The sequence below is a fragment of the Pleurodeles waltl genome, chromosome 3_1 (genome assembly GCF_031143425.1).
Source record: "Pleurodeles waltl isolate 20211129_DDA chromosome 3_1, aPleWal1.hap1.20221129, whole genome shotgun sequence".
NCBI classification, from domain to species: domain Eukaryota; kingdom Metazoa; phylum Chordata; class Amphibia; order Caudata; family Salamandridae; genus Pleurodeles; species Pleurodeles waltl.
The window spans coordinates 1885660133-1885679216 of record NC_090440.1 but is presented as its reverse complement, the minus strand read 5'-3'; the positions used below and the strand labels follow the sequence as shown (position 1 = coordinate 1885679216).

Genomic DNA, 19084 nt, shown 5'->3' with positions numbered 1-19084 from the left:
AGTTGATGTAGGGGTGCTGAAATCATTTCAATTTAATTTAATAGCATGTAATCACTTCAGTTATTAATAATAATTATATATTTTCTTGATAAGCTATATTTTGGGTGAGTAACAACAACAATTATTTAAACTGGAGTAAAGCTGCATAAAATTAAATTATTAATATGATTATAAAATGAATGACCATAGATTAGGTTTAGAGCTACGGTTATCAACAGTGCTTTAGTAAGAAAACATGATGTATTTTATTTGAAATTCATACATTTAAAATAATTAATTCCAGCTGTGCCCTTTAAACATATTATTGCTGGTAAGGGGTGGTGTTAATGTTAGGATCAGGCAATTTTTATGAGGTATAGTTCCTATCAAGGAGAAAGTGATTAAATTAATGATAACTTTAGAAAAAAATAGTAATATAAGTTAAGGTAAACATGTTGAGCTACTTGGTAGTAGAGGTAAGAGATAGATAAGCAATGGAGCTGTGGAGGTAATGATACAGGCATGGTAGCAGAGGTAGTTGCAGGAGAAGTAATCAAAAATCCTTACTGTTAAATTCTGCTTCCAAGTTGTCCTTTAATTGTAGGAAAGTACATGGACCCGATGGATGGGCTGTGCAGTCCTTGATGTTAAATCTTGAGCCCTTATTTGGTTACTGTGGTAGTGGAAAAGGGTAGGCACACCGGAAGCCTTTTGTAATAGAGCTCAAGAACGTGTATCGCCTGTGCTTAAAGGGTTAACGGTATAGAGCGTGATTCAGTTTTTCATTAATATTGAAGCGGTAGACCATGTAATATGTGGTGATGCAAGAAAGGGGAGTAGACAAACAGAAACTCTTAATCTTAAAGTTAGAGACCATGTAATGTCTACATGTCATAACAGGATGGTTTAATGCCGGTCCCTGCTGAAACACCCTTGCTATCAGTTTCTGTGTGTCTATGTGAGCAAATCTGACTTGTTCACTTAAAAGCATGTTTTATTCTCATTGTTAGTCCACATGCATCCCACCTAGCAACACTCTTCTGTGTCTCTCCTCCAGGCGGCACCCTTCTGCCGGGGAGCGAGCCCACAGTGGATACAGTGTCAGTGCAGCCCATCCCGACATACTGGTATTACGTCATGGCTGCCGGCGGGGCCGTCGTTGTGCTGGTCTCAGTCGCCCTGGCTCTGGCGCTTCACTACCACCGCTTCCGCTATGCGGCCAAGAAGAGTGAGCACGCCATCACCTACAAACCCGCACACTACGGCAATGGCGCTCCTGTGGCGGTGGAGCCAACCTTAACTATAAAACTAGAGCAAGATGAACGGTACAACAGCACACAATGCTGAGAGCGGAGCCACAACAAGGACTTTACACAAAACAGACTTCAGATGCGTTGCCTCGATTTGCACTTTCCCCTGTCCTTCACCTATTGATACGTTGAGAACTTAAAAGACGCATTTATATCCACACTTTCTCTTTCTTTTGGGATTCAACCAATGCTGCATCATGGATTGTGGAAAGAGACATTTAGTCACTCTCAGCTGGAATACTCTTTTTTTTCAAAGACATTTCTTATTCCTGAAAACTCTAAAGAAAGCCCAGAAGTGTGTCTGTACATACATGTGTGAATATGTACCATTGTGCGTGTTATGAGTGTGTGTAGGTGTAAGCGTATGAGAAAGAGAATGAGAAAATGCATGAGCAAAAAGCTCTGACTTTTTTGGGAGAGCTTTTTTTAAAAAAAGAAAAATTGCTTGTTCTGCTTCTGATGCACAGGGCAAGCATTCCCATTGCCCACTGCCCGCCTGCCTGAGGAAGGTCTTAGATGCTCTTTTCTAACACTTATACTGGATTGTTTAATCTTCGGGCTAAGGGATGGGACATTTTACTCCTCTTGCCTTATCTAGCTTTGGCAGGGCTTATGTGTGGTAGAACTCCGATCTCACTGCTGAAAGGAAGAAATTGATTTTGTACCCCAACTGGAACGGAGTAAACCAATGGCCCTCTTGCTCAATAGTAAGGAAAGGCAAAAGGAAATTGCAACTTGTTTTTTTGAAGAAAAAAAATATATACTTCTGCCTCATTTTTTTCAAGCAACTTATAGATCTATAGGTGGTGAAAAAACCTCTGTAAAATAGTGGTTGTAAAGTTGCCTTAAGTCAGAAGAGCTTCTGATGAATGTTTAGTTTGTACATGTCACATCCAGCCTTTGGTTCGTTCATAGACGTACTGTAAGTAGGTCTCAGGTGGAAGTAAGTTCAGTAGCTTCAGGACGTCATGTTATATGGTTTTGTGTTTTGTTATTGTTAAGTGACTTGATTCTAGGGTGCCTATTAATATTATTATCCTTGATGTATTATTTTTTAGTGGGGCGAAAGGGGAATGAAGGCTCCCTTTTCTTTGTCATTTCAATAAGAAGTCTTACTTTCCCTATTGAATATGAATTTTGACCCTTAAGAATGGAGCCAGTGAAAACGCACAGAGTGAAAATATCTTAATGTAGTGTTTGACTATACATCTGCGCCCTTACGCATGTGATGCCAACACCCATGCATTCTAGGAGAGCAGAGTAGTCAGAGGAAGGCCACAGTCCTGCTTTGTGCAGCTAAATTTCTCTTCAACAGGAAATCGTTTTACATGCAGGCTACAAAGTTATACTTTCTGTAAACACTCTAAGTAGGTCTTAACGTTATTCTACTTTCGGATGATCGTCGATTCTCAATACTCTTTTGCTTACTGGTTTATTATTTTCTGATATCATAATAGTCAAGTATTTTGAGATACTTACGGAGATGCCATCTCTGTAGCCCAGATGTTATCAAACCTCATACACCAGCTTGCAGGGGGTCTCCTTGCCAAGATTTCTAACCTGGGAAGACACCTTTGTATATCGGTTTAGCATGCTGCAAAGCCTGTCATAAAGAGCGGTCAGAAGGGTTTTAGCCTGTGATCTAATTCCATCTTTAACTGGTCAAGGAAGGGTCTGCATATGTGCCAATTTGTCCTTCATTTGTTTTCTATACCATGCTATATTCCATAAAAATCCTTCAATTTTTCCTGTTACAGATGGAGGAAAATCTATGGTAAAATCCACTTTCATCCAAAGTGTATTGACTCGCTTTGCAAAACCCAGTAGCATGTCACCCACTATTTCTCTTCAATTGGTGGATGCATGTATTGATGATATGAAAATGCTTGACATTTAAAAGAAGAGAACCTATTTGCCCCAAAATCTCTGCAGTGGCCATTGCCATCCGTTAATTTGTTGTGGGGCAAGAAAACTGAAGCTGGCAAAGACCTCTTGAGCAGCAAAAAAATATGCTCTGGTCCTGAGTGGCTCAAGTAGAGCCAGTCACTCTGGTACTCAAACCTCTGTAGTTTAATGTGTGGGCTCCCATTTGATTATGTTTGGTTATTGCATGCACATAACAAGTGCCTTCTTTCAGATGGAGCATAGAGATGGATAATGAAATGCAGTGTTTTGAATAATGAGCTGTGGGGAGTTTGAGAACTCATCCTGGCGCGATCTTTTCAACACTAGTATAACCCTACAATGCCCCCACACACCTCGTGGCTCACTATGACCAACAAAATGTTGGTTGCTACATTAATGGCGTTCTCCCCTTTCCCGCTGTTAGAGGCCAAGCATGAATAAGAAACGGATGATCACAGAGGACACTACATTTGCTGTGTGCTACAAGTTTCTAACAAGATAACTTGAAGCTGGAATGGTGGTGCTACAAATCAGCACAATATTGATACTACGGGGTGTTTTGTTTTGAAATTGTGACAAAAGACAAAAAATGAGACATTTCTTATCCGTTTTACCCTGGAGAAGAAGGAGAATATTCATCGTTTAGCACTTTTAACTTGTTGGTGGACCTTTAAAATAGATCTATATTTCGACTTGAGCCCCTGCCCTAGTAAACCATGAACCCTTTGCAGGTTTCACAGAGACCATTTCTCTGACATGCATTGCATGTTAGTGGAGGGACATTATTTTGGCAGATACAACCTGTTTTAATTCCCAAGACTTTGTATAGCCCAGTATGGAGTCTATTTGGGGATGTCAGATATTTCGTCCTCCTATATTCTTGGAGGGTAAAGGGTGCTGGGGCCCTGTCACTGTTTTCTTGAGCACTTTGCTTAGTCTCACTGAGTCAAACAAATAAGCCTGATTAGTTTTACATAAAAGTAATTATTCTCTTACTATTTCAAAAGTCATTAAGTGTGCACTTCTGAACTTCAGCACAAGTTATATCAGGGTGCATACTTGTCGACATCACATTGCAAGAATAACTGAAGTCTTATCACAGTACCGAGAGAGATCTCTTACTCATTACTATTAGAAGTAGTTATTGCAAGCACTGCACTTATTTCACCCTTTATTCTTAAGTCACTCTGCATTTAACAACTAATGTGGGGCTCATTTTATCTACCTCGGAAGGATGAACAGGCTGAGTGAGTTCTGCTGGGATCAGAACATGCAAATTTGGGATCACACTGGTCCTAAAACTGGTGCCTTAACCATCTGAGCTGTCCACCGTCATTAACATTTGAATTTCTTTACTTCTTAAAGGAAAATCTATGATTTGGGGAGGAACTCTGATATCACAAGTACTTTGTGTAAGAAAGAGGTGATAGGACTTAATTCACAACAGAACCTTTGGTGAAAATCCAGCTTTGGCCACAGCTCCACATTTCTGCAGCAGCACTTGATACCATTTAGCTTATAAAGCTCGAGGGAAGACATTAAATAGTCTGGATTTACATTGTTCATAAAATGAAGGCTGTAGGCTTTTGATGTAAAGATATATTATAGCCTCTATTTGTTATTGAGAAATATAACCAGATGACAAGTTGCCTGTCTCTTAAATAAATCCCCTGGTTTTTAGTAGCCTTTTGAAGGTGGGTGACTTCTACATGATCATAACTTGTTCTGAGGTTCAAGGTCGTGTTTAATATCTGGAAAAATGACAATGACCATAAATCTATAAAAGGACTGACACCACATACAGTTGTAGGATGGCAAATTCCTCTGATCCTCTATGTGATTAACTCATCCGGCAGAACCATCATGGTTGGCCTGTAAGCGTGTGATGCAAAGACACGGCCAAAGACTGCAGGTTAAATATCCATTTTTGAAGTCGCCAATCCCTTCTCTTCTAGCACGGTGGCATCCCGAGCCTTGCCCCAGTTGCCTGTTCGTGCAAAGATATCTTGTGGTATATTTGACGCTTATTTGAAGATGTGCTGAGTGGAATGTAATAAAATGATATTTTTGTACAAACGCCTCTTTTGATTTGTTACCTTGCAAATGCTATTGAAAGTGTTGGGTGCTCACTGTAAATTTAAACAGAGGAGCGTGCGAGGAAACAGAGTAAAACAAAAATGAGCATTTTAAAGAAAGTCGGGGTGAAAAGATTGGAATTAAAAAGCTACCGCAAAAGACTAAAATCAGAAAGCTGATAGAAAAACACAAAACAAAAAGCGAGCACTCCGTATGACAGGAATACGAAATCGGCCACTATCTCAGCACCTGCAGACCTGCAGACTGTAAGTGTCTCAATTCAGGTGTGTGAGGTTATCTCCTTGCCATATTCCGAGGAGGCACCAGTCAGACGCCAGAGCTAGACCTTGCATCTCCTCCATGCTTCGTGTTTCTACTTTACAAGGACAACACTCACTCCAAAGCCACTGTGGGAGATAATTGAAATGTTTTGACAGCTTTCATTTGCCAGCATCTTTTTTGTTTTGAACCCCTACATGTTTACCACACAGCCTTGTTAGGACATGCACATCTGCTGCAACCCGCTTGATCGTTGAGGGAGTTTTCTGAAGAGCAAAATTGCCAAATGTGATTACATAAAATGTCTCTGTGGGAAAGCCCCGCAGATGGGATATATAATTTCCAAGTATGCCCTTGGGAAAGACAAAACAAGCTAATCAAAGTTACACACTAGGTCTGGAGCACACTAAAAACAACAAATGTCACTGCGTATTGCTGATTTCTTTAACCCGTTGTCTTAAACAACTTGAGTCTCAGTAAGCTGCTTGCAAATTTGCAAACAACACATGTTTTTAAATATCCAGGTTGTATATATGTCATGAAAGAATGAGGTACACGAAAATAAATAACACGATGAGTTTCAAATGTAGGGAATCATGAGATCATGAGACTGTTGATAAAATACACAGGTTAATGCAGTCTAATGCTAAAGTCCTTTCTTAAAAGTATTAATTCATGAATTTAGCGTTTATAAAAGTGAACACATAAGCCACCAGAGTCAGTTCAGCAGACGAGTAGTGGTACTTTAATGCATTCAATAAGTTGGAGGGTCTGAGAGCTTGGTGGTCGAATTGTCCATATTGTTCATATATTATGTGTTGATTGGCCAGTTTGCCTCTTTGAGCATTTCAGAGTGCTTGGGTGAGATTGAAAAAAGAAGAGTCTAGAGTTCTTTCCTGAATGTCAGTAGTGAGAGAAGGCAGTGTAATGTGCAGGATTTTTATCCCAGATTGGGAGGGACGGGTAGTGTGAAAGAAGAAAGGAATTATTTGCTTGTTTGTTATTTTTCTTTTCCTTCGGGATCTCCAGTACATTTGAGATTCTGTTTGTGTGACCATGGACCCAAAAAAAAAAAAACTTTTAGGCGAGGCAATCAGGTTATTGATGTGGAATGCCTCGTACATGCATCTGCAATTAAACCAAGGTAGATCTCTGAGTGTGGGGAGATATGATCTCACTTTTCATGTTAGGGATCATATGCCTGTAACATGGAAGACAGTTTTTAGAGCATAAGAGTGGAGCTATGCATATTGGTGATAAGAGCATTACTTCTGTTGCTGTGCGATAGCACACAAGCTTTCATGGATAATTGGAAGGTGTGCTTTGAGATAAAGGGTCTGGCCCTGCACACAAGGCTGATTCATTAGCATACCACCTAGAACTTGTTTTAATTTGTTTATTGGAGACGAGGTACAGGTTCATGTGAAGAAAGTGTGGGGGCATCTCTTGAGCTGTAAGATGCTTATCCGGAGTAAATTGCTTGCCAATATCTAAATCAGGCATCAAGTGATATGGATTTCAGTGATTCATTCACAGTTCACAGCCAATGCAGGGCAGATATCATGTCTTCAACTCATTGTAACACACTGTACCTCTGGGATCCTTAAAAAACATTGTGCTGTTTCACACCATTATTCTGGCATGTTGCCTGTGACAACATTCCATGCTAAGTAGAGTGTGAGGAACAAGGAACAGGTCGATCATTTACTCTAAATAACACTTCTTACGTCTGTCTTTTGACAGTGTAGCTCTTAAAGAGACCTGCTGCTAACAATATTCATACAATGGGCTTTAGGTACTTACCTTTAATCCATTGGCTTTCTTTAACCAGTCTTTTAAGTCACTGGCCTGAGACTTTGTCAGTCATGTCTTGGCTCAGCCCAGTTGAGTATTCACCTCACACCTAATACTATTGGCTGTTTGGATGTATCCTTCCGCCTCCACTAGAGTGCTGCTGTCCGCTCTTGTAAATTCCCTTCTGTGTGTCTGGCTTTAAACCCAGGTCTATTGTCTTTGCCTATGCATGTGTAGATTACTTCTGCTGTATCCTTTTATTCATGCATCCCGTCACAAATATATTGTGACACTGGTGTGATGCAAAGGGCTGGAATTAAATAACTTCTTAAATAGTATGTTAAAGAACAAAGATTTAAAATAAAATATTTGGGTTGACTGGCGCCTGTTAAAAGGTTTTTTTTTGCATGTCTCACCTCACTTCTCACACCACAGTGGATAGGCATCAAGCCCTGTTAAAAAGGCATTGTGCAGAAGCCAGCATTATACTACTGCACATGCAGAATCTTGGGAGATCAAGCCTCCTTAGATCATCCTTTACTTTCACGAATGTTAAATAGAAAATTTCGGATTTTATCCATCGTTCTTTTCTTTTCAAATTTTGTTATTTAGAGATGTGTTTATGACTGGGGGACAGCAGTTAACCTATGGGCAGACTCGGGTGACATAAGAGTATGAGTATGTTTCTTAGAAGTTGCACATTTTTCATATTGGCTTCAGGATAAAATATTGGAAAGAGGGAGCGTGAATTTAAACCAGAAAGATTCATTAGTGATGGACATCAATAGGTCCTGTGCTTTGGCAATGGCATATCTCATAGAAATGCACAAGAAGCCTGGCCTTCCCCTCTTGTCCCTAGGGCACATATCTTTCTCCAAAGTAGTCAAATTGTTTTAATGACAAAATAATGGACGCCTGCTTCCTAATTAAAGATTCAGCCCAACTCAAGTTCGGGGATCTCGAGGCAGGACATGGTGAATGGCTTATACGACCAAATCTTCACATTGCTTTGCACAGATGTAGTAAGTGTCCTTGTTTGTAGTTCTAGAGCACAACTTAAATACATTGAATTACTTCACCCAACCTACAGCTAGTACCAGATGCCCAACATGAAAGAAAAGAGGACTGTGTTTGAGGGGAAAAAGGAGGTTCCTTTAATGGGTCTGTCGCTCTGAAAGGCTGTTTCATGTGAGGCTGAGTCAGATTGGCTGCCTCAATCTTCATTCATGAAAGCTAGTCCACCTCTGATTAAAACTACTGTAATTCGAAATTCTTCCTATTATTCCTGCCTGGAAAGCTCTTCTTAGTGCTTACTTACCCTACACTACCTGGCCACCTATCCACATGGTGAGGGCAAAAGAAGTAGTCCTCTTTCGAGGCCCTGTCAATTGCTCACCGTCCCTGAAATGTCTTAAAATAAAGTCTAACGTACTTAAAGTACCCAACATGCGTCTAGGCCAGCCTTGAATTTCTTACCTAGATATCTCTATTTATTTCAAAGTTCTCATACCACCTTTGCTGGAAACCCAGGTGTCCTGTTGCCATTAGGATATATTTAATTGATATCACAAATACTTTCCCTAGGTCATTATGACTGACAGGATTCAACCCCTCACTGTTCTGTATAAGTTTTAGTAACTTAGTGTGATACAGTTTTGCCTTTATCTTTGCTCCACTCAATCTGAATTTGTGACAAAAATAAGAACAACAACATTGAAGAAGGGACAAGCAGCAAAGGAGGTTTATCTAGTAGGACTGCATCATGATCAGTAGCAAGCTAGAGACAACAGCAGGAACCTAACTGCTTGAAATACTGGTTCTTCTTTCCTCATTGATAGTAGGTTATGGAATATTATTGGCTACCAGATCCAAACTTGCACCTAATAGTGGTCATTTTTTGTGTGTGGTATGGAGGTTCACCATACGCAGAGCAGCTTTCTTTTTTGTAGCCAATGAAATCAATGCTCTCTTTCATTGTTATTGCGAAATACCTGCCCATTATTTTCCCCTCCCCACCACTTATTTATATCTATCCTCTTTGCCATTGACCCAAGGTCTTATTTGCAGCTGTGCAAATAACCTCAGCATAAACAACCAGCCCTGTTGGAGCTGCATTCCGATAAAGGCTTGCCAAACACAAAGAGAAACCAAAAGGTCTCGCCTCTGGGATCTTTTTGCCGTGGCGGTGGCTTTTAGGGATGCATCTAAAATACTGTGTAGCATGGCGAAAGAGAACAGAATAAAAAGCCTATGGCACGGCTGGCCATTTTGCACTTTTCTTTTCGTTATATTTACCTATGTAAGTTGGATTATCAAATAATACAAAGTAGAGGAAAAGTATTTTTGTCTTTTTTGAAGCGGTTCAGGGGAAGCAACGCAAAGGGCATGGGTTGGGGGAAACCACACAGAGTGAAGGGGCCAAAGAAACGCAAAGGATGGGGAGAGAAGTACATGACATAAGTGAAACATGCTGTCTCTTGGAGTGCTTAACCAAAAAGAGGATAGTTGAGTCTGAAAATTAAGCAGTGGAAGGACACAAATAGTGAGGCCGTGTTCCAGAGGAGAGGCAAACACAAGAAAAGGAAGGAAAGCCCACACAAGCTAATGAGGAATAAAAAGCATGCACACAAGTGTGACAATAAAGACAATCAATGCTAAACTATGAGTGGCCTCAAAGCCCACTCTAAGCTGACAATTGGGCTTTTCGCAAACAGTCAGCTTGCTGTGTCAGGTAGGCGAGACCCAAAAAAAGGAGCAGCAGGAAACTGATTTTCTTTGGTCCCTTCGTTTATATTATATCAGACAAAGGGTTGGTTGGTTGTTTGGAAATGCAGTGAAACTGGCTGCTTCCTCGGCACCCTTTCTTCCCGCCAAGCCGTGCCAGTCTTTCAGCTCTAGGAAGGCAGAGGCTGCAGGAAGGTTTTCCGAGCAGGCAGCGGAATGATGTGAACGGAGCACAACCTTGCACTTCGGATAGCGTTGGCTATGTGCCCGATCCCATCCTGCCCGGCGCTCCAGGCATCCAAGCCAAACATCCTCCACTCGGTGAAAAAGGGGGCGAGCACTGCTCGTGCTGATCTCTGCCTCTTACAACTCAAGTGAAAGAGGAAGCCAGTGGGTGTTCCGGGCTTTTGAAGTGGAAGGAATGTGACCTTGAGTTTTGTTCCCACATTCACTGCCCACCCCAAGTGCACTCATGTGTTTTGCTTTTCCACATTTTTTTTTTCGTAACACTTGTGAAGTGTAAACAAAAGAAACCCTTCTTCAGCCTTAGGATGAAAACAGAACTCTTTTAGGAATTCACTCAACAAGCTGCATGCAATAAATTGCAAACTAGTGCATGGGTAGAACTGAATATATATAAAACATTTACAATCATGATTTTGTATATATATATATATATATATATATATATGTGTGTGTGTGCCTAGATATATACACACATACAACGTCACATTTAAACATATTAAGCACAACGACATCATATATACCCCCATATATCATGTGAACGTATACATTATTTATATTTATATATTCACATCATATATATAGATGTATGTATAACGTGCATGTGATATGTTTGAATCTGGCTGTGTGTGTGTGTGTTTGTGTATATCCAAAACTTATGATAAAATTTCACAGATCTACTGCTGGATAATGCCAGCTTCCTGCAAATGCATGGCATCAAAGTTTCTTCATGTGGTTTGCGACCAAGGTGTGCTGCCACATTCCCCTCGTGCTCCCTGCCCTTAGTTAGATCACCTGCAATGAGGTTAGTCAATCTGCCCAAAAGTTGAAATAAAGAAACCGACCTCAACTGAACAGTCATTGTCGAAGTACGCCGATGTGCACTGTGCCAGGAAACACAAACTCAGTCTTTTGCCAAGAGACTGCTTTGGAGGAACTTTTTAACACGGTGAAAATTAGTATTTTTCTTCCTTAAAAAAGCATGTTTTAGCCGCCATCGTATGGTGATGCTGGTTGGAGGAGCCTGCCAATATTTTCTTAACCCAGTTTTGAAGTTTTAAGAGTTAAGCAGGGGAATTAGTCACCTGTTACATCTTTGCAAACTATCAAACAATGTAAATATGATGGTAAGTAAAAAAAATATTTTGCTTAGTATGCTATCATCATCATCATCTTTTGATATTTACATTACACGAACTTCATTAGTCTTAAACCATGTGTGGAATGTCACGCTGGCAAACTCTAATCAGCAGGAAATGGGTGGGTGTTTGTCAAACATCTCTGCTTGGTGCCCAGTTTTCGATGAAAAAGGTATTTGGAAAGGGACATATTGATCAGATTTTGGAATTTGCTTGAGTTTTGTGAGGAATACTTTTCGTTAAAAAGTGGATTTTGTGACTCGATTTCTACATAAAATATTTAGTTGGGCAGGGATGCAGGTAATCACTGTGAATGCTCCCTCTTACCCCACTCCCACTAAATGGTGCTCTCATTGCCAATGAATTCCATCATGCTGTAATGTCCTAGTTTACAGAGTGTAACCTCTTTCATTTCAGTGAATATCCCATTGGTAAACGGTTACTTGGATTATTACCCTGAAGGAAACACCGGCGAGGATGGTAAGTGTGCAGCCTCCTTACTACTAAGACCCCTGCACTGTAGTTTAACTTACTGCACTGGCCAACATTAAATTCATTAATTTATTTTTGCTTATTGATGAACTTCACCCTAATTAGAGCATACATGTAAAGGGATTATAATATGATGCCTCGTTGTACCATATTGTGTACAGTTTGGGGGACGGGAATCAGAGCCGAACCAACATTTCACCTTTTGAGTGCTTCGTCACTCAACTTATTTTTTTCATGGTGAATAAAGTAACGCCCAAGTCTCTTTAAGAGACGTTGGGAGGCAATATGGAGGGATGATGATTTCTTGATTCCAAGATTTTGAAATATTACTTAACGGTAAGGAGGAAAAATAACAATACCCGGCAAACATGTTCGACAGCCTGTTACTAAGATAAATCCCATTGGTTCTATCACCAAATATAAGGATTGAGAATCACTTTCCTACAACATGAAATACTGTCTTGTATACAGTTGTTGGATGGGACTACAAACTTTCTCTCTTAACACTGCACACATTTCCTGGATAAAAGGGAGCCTGCCAATGACACTTGGCTTAAAAAAAGAAGTGCATTAACGCATGGCATTAGTTGACACTAGTAGCAGCAGCCCAGGAATGTATACCTTAATATTTGAAAAAGTCCTTTTTATAAAAAAGACTTATAAAAAGCTCACTTAGCACAAGCTACAAGCTACAAATGGTAGTCTATGAGCTAAATTGTATTATACCCAAGCACACTATGGGCCTGATTATGAGTTCGGTGGACGGTTTAGGCCGTCCGCCAAACTTCCGACAGGGACGTTGCACCATGGTGGCTACCTCCTCGCCGGGCCCATTAAGAGTTTCCTGCTAGGTCAGCGAGCGGAAATCTGAGTTTCCACCCGCTGGCCTAGCAGGAAACATGCTACAGCATTGTCTCTGGCTCGTAATCAAGCCAGCGGCAATGCTGTAGGATGCAGTGTGCAGCAGCACCCTCCCAACAAAGCAGCCAGTGAACGTTGGGAGGGTGCTGCCCATGGGGACCCTGCACTGCCCATGCTAAGTGCATGGGCAGTGCAGGGACCCCCCTGGAGCTCCCTGCTCCATTTTCTGCCAGCCTTTTCATGGTGATGTTACTGCCATGAAATCGCTGGCGGAGAACGAGGTAGTAATCCCCCGGACAGCACTGCTTGCAGCACTGCCCTGGTGGATTAGGACCGCCACAACCGCCAGACTGCCGGGATCTCCGATCCGGGCTCTGCTGGCGGTCCGACCGTGGCACAACTGCCGTGGTCATAATGTGGCACTCAGACCACTGCAATGACGGCAGTCCGACTGCCACCGCAAGTGACTACCAGACTCATAATGACAACCTATGTCTGGTCTCAGTTTAACATTTTATCCTAATAACATTCTAAGCTCGTGCTTGACGTATTAAAGGTCACAAATCCTGTCAGCACACAATAAAAAAAATGCTGTGTCCAACAGCTCACACCCACGTATCAATAAATATTTTTTTCTCTACCATGTAAGCCTAGTTTTCATTTAAAATCTCCCTTTAAGAAATGGTGCGGCTCATAACAACTCACGCTTTGCTTGGGTTGGCTGTTATGCACCAAACCCGCATTCGATCACATCTTCCTTTTGTGAGAGACACATACAGGTGCACATGTCATCTAAATTAAGAGCAAGGGTAACAGTATCCTTTGGTGACAGAGAGGATTTTCCATCTTTGTATTCAAAATAGAATATATTACAACACTGAAAATGAAAACTTTTAATTATAACCATTTCCGTTTCTTCCCAGCCGATTATGGAGCGACTGACCTTCCTGCCAGTTCCCTGGTGACCCCGATGTCTGACAAGGAGAAGAACTGGCTCTACACCTTAGATCCCATCCTGGTCACCATCATTGCTATGAGCTCACTTGGAGTCCTCCTGGGCGCCATTTGTGCTGGCTTGCTTCTGTACTGCACCTGCTCCTACAGTGGCCTTTCCTCGCGCAGTTCCACCACCCTGGAGAACTACAACTTTGAACTCTATGACGGAGTCAAACACAAGGTAAAGATAAACCCCCAGAAGTGCTGCTCTGAGGCGTGACCAGCAGTGCCCCCAGTAGATTTGACACTAACCATGCCAGCGGGAGCGCCTGGATGAAAAGGCTCCTTTTTCGTAATGGGACTGACCGCCAGAATCTGGACAGAGAGCTGTCTGCACTCGTGAAGGTTGGCTCGGACCAGCCAATGCTAGCACAGTTCTAACCAATGGATCACATCCTGCAAACGCTATGGTTGCTGGTCATGGAACCAGTGATGCTTTACCTATGGAAACTGCACTGGGACAAAAAGAATTGTTCGAAATGAACAAGTGAAGGAAGCTCTTTTTCTTACCCCTAGGATCATAGGAAACTGAAGGAGAACTTACTGATCATTGTTCCTTATTTCCTGGTTTTCATGGGGGCTGGCGAGGAGAACATTTTGACTGTGTCTTTGAAAGCAGCACGAAAGCCATACTATCTCCCTTGCCCCTTCCTCTACACCCAAACAAGCTTTTCTAGACTGAAGAGGACTTCCTCTCTTTGCTAGCGGTGCACTTTGATGGAAAGCAGAACTCTGAGCTGGCAGCTTTGGTGCCCGCTGAGAAGGGCTTGATGTTGGCCTTGAGCTTTTTGGGGGGGGAATTATACCGACGCTGTATTGTCTTTCCTCTACAACCGGTTATAAGGTCAATGGAAACAGGAGCACTTTCTACAACAGGTGGAACGAACAAAACGAAAACTAAAAATGCGACTAAGCCTCCAGGAAACTATAAAGTGCAAAAAGTGCATGGAAGCACGTCCTTGAGGCATGCTGAAGAGCCTTAACATGATTTGTGAATGACAGCCATTTTCTACAGCCAGGTCTTTGGGTCAGAAGCCGTCAGGATCTTGGTGACGAGACCAGGGTTCTTATTGGGTTCCTCTAAGTCCTTTTTCTTTGCAAAGAACATCGCAAAACACTCATTTCTTACGTTTTCTACGATTCAGAGCTGGCTTTGATTGTAATTATTTCTGGAGATTGTTTTGTTGTGATAGGAAAGTGGAGGAAGGGTTGAAGTTATTGGTATTATTATTTTTTTTTTTTTACATTTCATCCATCAAGCTTTTATATGAATATCACCAGGTCAGGGATAACAGAAAGAAACTTAAAAGAGTAATTTGGGGCTATCACTTCCATGTCACAGAACCTGCCTTTGCATACTGGCTCTACCATAGTACTCTTAATCTGCTACTCGGATTTCCATGGCCTTCTTACAGAGATTGTTCAGAAAAAAGATGCAATTCTCCTCATCTTCTATAACTATTTATAGCCTTCATGAAATAGTTTGAATCTGTGTTTTTCTTCTAGAATTAATGGAAATGTACAAGTAATATATGAAACAGCTCCATGAAGTTGAGGAATTCTGCCAGGCATGATAAGGTAACTTTCAGAAAGCCTTGAAGACAGCAGTGATAGTCTGATGTGAGTAACATCCTGAGGAGCCATGATCAATGTGAGTTTTCAATACTGTTGAGTGAAGCTATATTTCCTATACAGCTAGATGGTATGGAGGAATGAATGCTTCCTAGACGATGGTAGGTGTTGCCAGGTATAGCAACGAAATTCACGAAGCGTCAGTCAACCAACGGTAGCATAGCATCTATTGCTACTAAATCCACGATTCATTTGTTGCTCAGGGATTTATCAGTGGCAATCTGTGATTTCTCACTCCCAAACACAGTTTGAGTACTAACTCTGTTAAAGGGGTGGTGAATATTGACAGTCGTTGGCAGATGTCGAGCTTCCACTTGATGCATCCCTACATGAAATTCTGTTTGAGGAAGAGTTTGTTGGTCAAGTATGAACACCTTCATGACATTTGTGGTCAGAGGGTACTCCAGGCCCAAGAGTACTGCTTATGCTAGGTTACAGAGCTGAAATTGATTAACTGCTATTGCCTGTGTGTTCATAAGAGAAGGATTGTGCCAATGTCAGTGATAGGAATATCCTGACTTATAAATACATTGATAAGGGAAAGTGCTGGCACAGACTCTTGGTTGTCTCCAAATCTGCATGCTATTCTGAGACAACTGGATGTAACTGAGGATGTTTGGTGGGCTACTGGTTGTATGTCACAGTATCGTAATCAGAAATATCGTCTGACATAGACATTCTGTCCTAAACATTCATTACAAAGATATTGTCCCATTTAGAATTGATTTTCTGTTATTAACTCCAATCGGGCCAATATTTTTGCAAACAATATTTAAGACATTTTATAAATCCCCGGAAATATTCTGACTGCGATATTCTGGTAGCTACCAATCTTCTTTCCTCTTTCATCCAGGCATGTGTGCTGGTAATTGGTGCCATACAAATGAGTACATGAATTTAAACTATATATCACAAATACATACCTACAGCTTTCACTCATACCACTTAACTGTCCCGTTATGTACTTAATGTTCTGCTTATCCCCATACTAACAGTCCTATGCAGTCCTGGTATTTATCCTTTAGAGCCTAATTTTACTTATAATACTGCATTTCCTCCCATGAGAATTGCATGTACCACTCTGCATGAATAAAAGTGGTCCAGATATGCCACAAATGGAACATCCTGATCAGGTGTTTGTTGGCATCTAGGATAGGGGTGAATGCTGTGAAGTCCGATCTAGCCTTAAGTCTCACTCACAACACTGGGTAACATTCATCCTCCTTTGCTTCATTCATCTGACTACTCATACACCAACACTTCCATTTAAATTTTTTATCAAGTGCCTTGAATATGAAAGAAAAGTGCCATTTCCTTACCCCAACTCCAACCTTTCAACTCATCCTTTATACCTATAATGTCATGCAGTGCTGTCCACCCCTACTGTTGCAGTCAAACTATTTACAACCCCAATTCATGCTTGCCTTTTTTCCACAAGATTCGTAAGAGATCGTTGGTCTCTTCCAATTATCTGTCATTCTTATCACCACTCTACTGCTTTCACTTGCTACCACTCTATGTGCTCTGACTCAGGCAGTCATACACTCTAAGCCCCTCTCCTAATGCAGGCCTGTGAGTGAATGCTCAGTTATTAGAACAATGTGTCCATCCAACCCATGTTTCTCTAGTATTATAGGCCCTCCCAGAAACCCCTGTGTTACAAACCACCCAACCAGTGCTTCTACCTTACCACCTGACTATTGTCTTCTGTACCAAGGATCCATCCAGCCCAAGCCCCTCTCCTTTGCAGACCCATCCTTGACTGTTTTGTCTTCTACTCTACATCTATGTCAACCTTCTTGTCCTATTATAGATCACTCCTTGACTTAGTTACCCATTTCTTCCACACGTTTCTCCTACCACATACCTATCCTTGACCTACTTGTTTAAGAAACCACGCATTTATCCACCACAAGCCCCTCTCCCATCACAGATCCACTCCCTCCCTAAAATAAGCGTCTATGCACCCCAGCTGAGTCACAGATTTAGCTGCAAGACCACTTTCAAATGACAAACACAACCACAAACTCCAATGCCTCCTTCTATCACAAACCCATCCTTATCCCTTTTACCACCTTAACTAAACATCCCTCTTTGAACACATCCCTGTCAATCACAAACTCATCCCAAAGCCCTCTTTCTTCTGATCTACATATGTACCTAATCATCCCTGTCTGAATCACAGGTTCATCTCCAGGCTCACTTCTTTATGAGCCACATATCCTCCCACTGGAAACTTCCACTGTAGGGAAAGGCCTGCCTCACTTGTTTTGTGATTCGGTCTTCACCTCTAGTGACTCTAACCTGTTCTGGAGATCAGAAATCTGGTCTCTTGCCTTTATCTTCACTCCTTTTGTACTGTAAAAGACAAGAATGCATCAAGTGGATTACAAATTAACAGGGAGGCAACGAAATTGGTGGCTCACACCATAGAAACCTTTTTTCCTAGCCGATCCTGATTGACACACATGCTTACTCTCGCATATCCCACAGCAGAAGGTGCTGTTAAAATTACTAGTCCCTTTAATTAGTTCCAAGTTTCTGATTATTGAACTTCTAATACACTGCTATCAGCAGTTTGAAAATAAATCCAAAAACGGGCAAACACAGCCTCGATATAGTTTAGTTGTTCAAACTACAGAACACCATTTTTCTAAACCTAACATCAATAAAAACTTCATAATATATTTCCTTCTAAAAGAAGGAAAAACATTCTCTTCCCTGTGTGAGCAAAGTAACCCTCAACCTGAATGTATTTATTTATTTTTTTACTTTTGTGAGCTGTTACCAGCAACTTGAGTACTTTTCAGTGCAATGTTTAGCAAGCTGCAACTTATTGTTCTTGAAAAATATGAGCAGTCCTTACAGGGGCTATCCAGTGCAAAGCACAAACGAGTTTTCTTTATCCAGCTCTGGATCAACAATCATCAACGATAGGCATTCCAGAATGCTTCTTTGTTTGATCACGCCTACTTGGGTTTTGAGACATATTGTGATATCACTCACCGGATGGTCCCTGTGACACAAATGACTGGATATACCTTCATGGTGTGGGAGGGAAATATGCAAATGTACATTGGACTTCAGCGACATCTGGCTTGTGTTTTTTACCGTTATGTCCATGGCATGAGAGCACGTACATGAAGCCAACTATACTCTTGTGCTTACTCAGAACCTGGTCCAAGACCAACTGAGAGCCCTTGAACAAATCAAGCTTTCTCCTGTTTTTGCCAGCGTTGTCAGCGTTCAAGCTGATCGATCCTTCACTGGCTGAGCCAGATGCCATGTTACCAATAGCTTTCCTATGACTCTTCTGTGTCAAAACAAATCAAACTGTTATGTAATTTGCAGAAATTCTTTTTTAAATGACTATTTAAATAAATATCATAAAAGAAAGGTCTGTGTCCAATTATTGTACAAATCGACATATAATGGCCGTTATGAGAAGTTAGTGGAATAAGTCCTGTGCAATCATGTTCCTTGGGGTAAGATGGTTTCTTGGTTGTACTTGAGGGAGCAAAAGGATTCAGTGTGCTTTTATGACAGAGCCCCTTTCCCCCAGACTCGAGGAACTTCACTTATGGTATACAAAGGGACTACAGCATTGTTGAACAGCCAGTGATGTAGCAACAATGCCTTTTGCCTTACTGCCAC

At 41.3% G+C, this 19084-nt stretch overlaps 1 protein-coding gene across 2 annotated transcripts in view; it reads left to right on the top strand.

The window, feature by feature from the left end:
• NRP2 (neuropilin 2) overlaps positions 1–18826 on the top strand; it is a 163916-nt gene extending 145090 nt beyond the window's left edge. Inside the window, exons 16-17 of one of the 2 annotated variants that reach the window (XM_069225987.1) lie at positions 11867–11929; positions 13726–18826. In XM_069225987.1, coding sequence (XP_069082088.1) covers positions 11867–11929; positions 13726–14018 — 356 coding nt within the window. In that variant the 3' untranslated portion in view covers positions 14019–18826. Of the gene's footprint in view, positions 1–1036; positions 5271–11866; positions 11930–13725 lie in introns of those variants that run through there. The other variant, XM_069225988.1, reaches the window with a different exon arrangement.
• Positions 18827–19084: the final 258 nt, after the last annotated feature.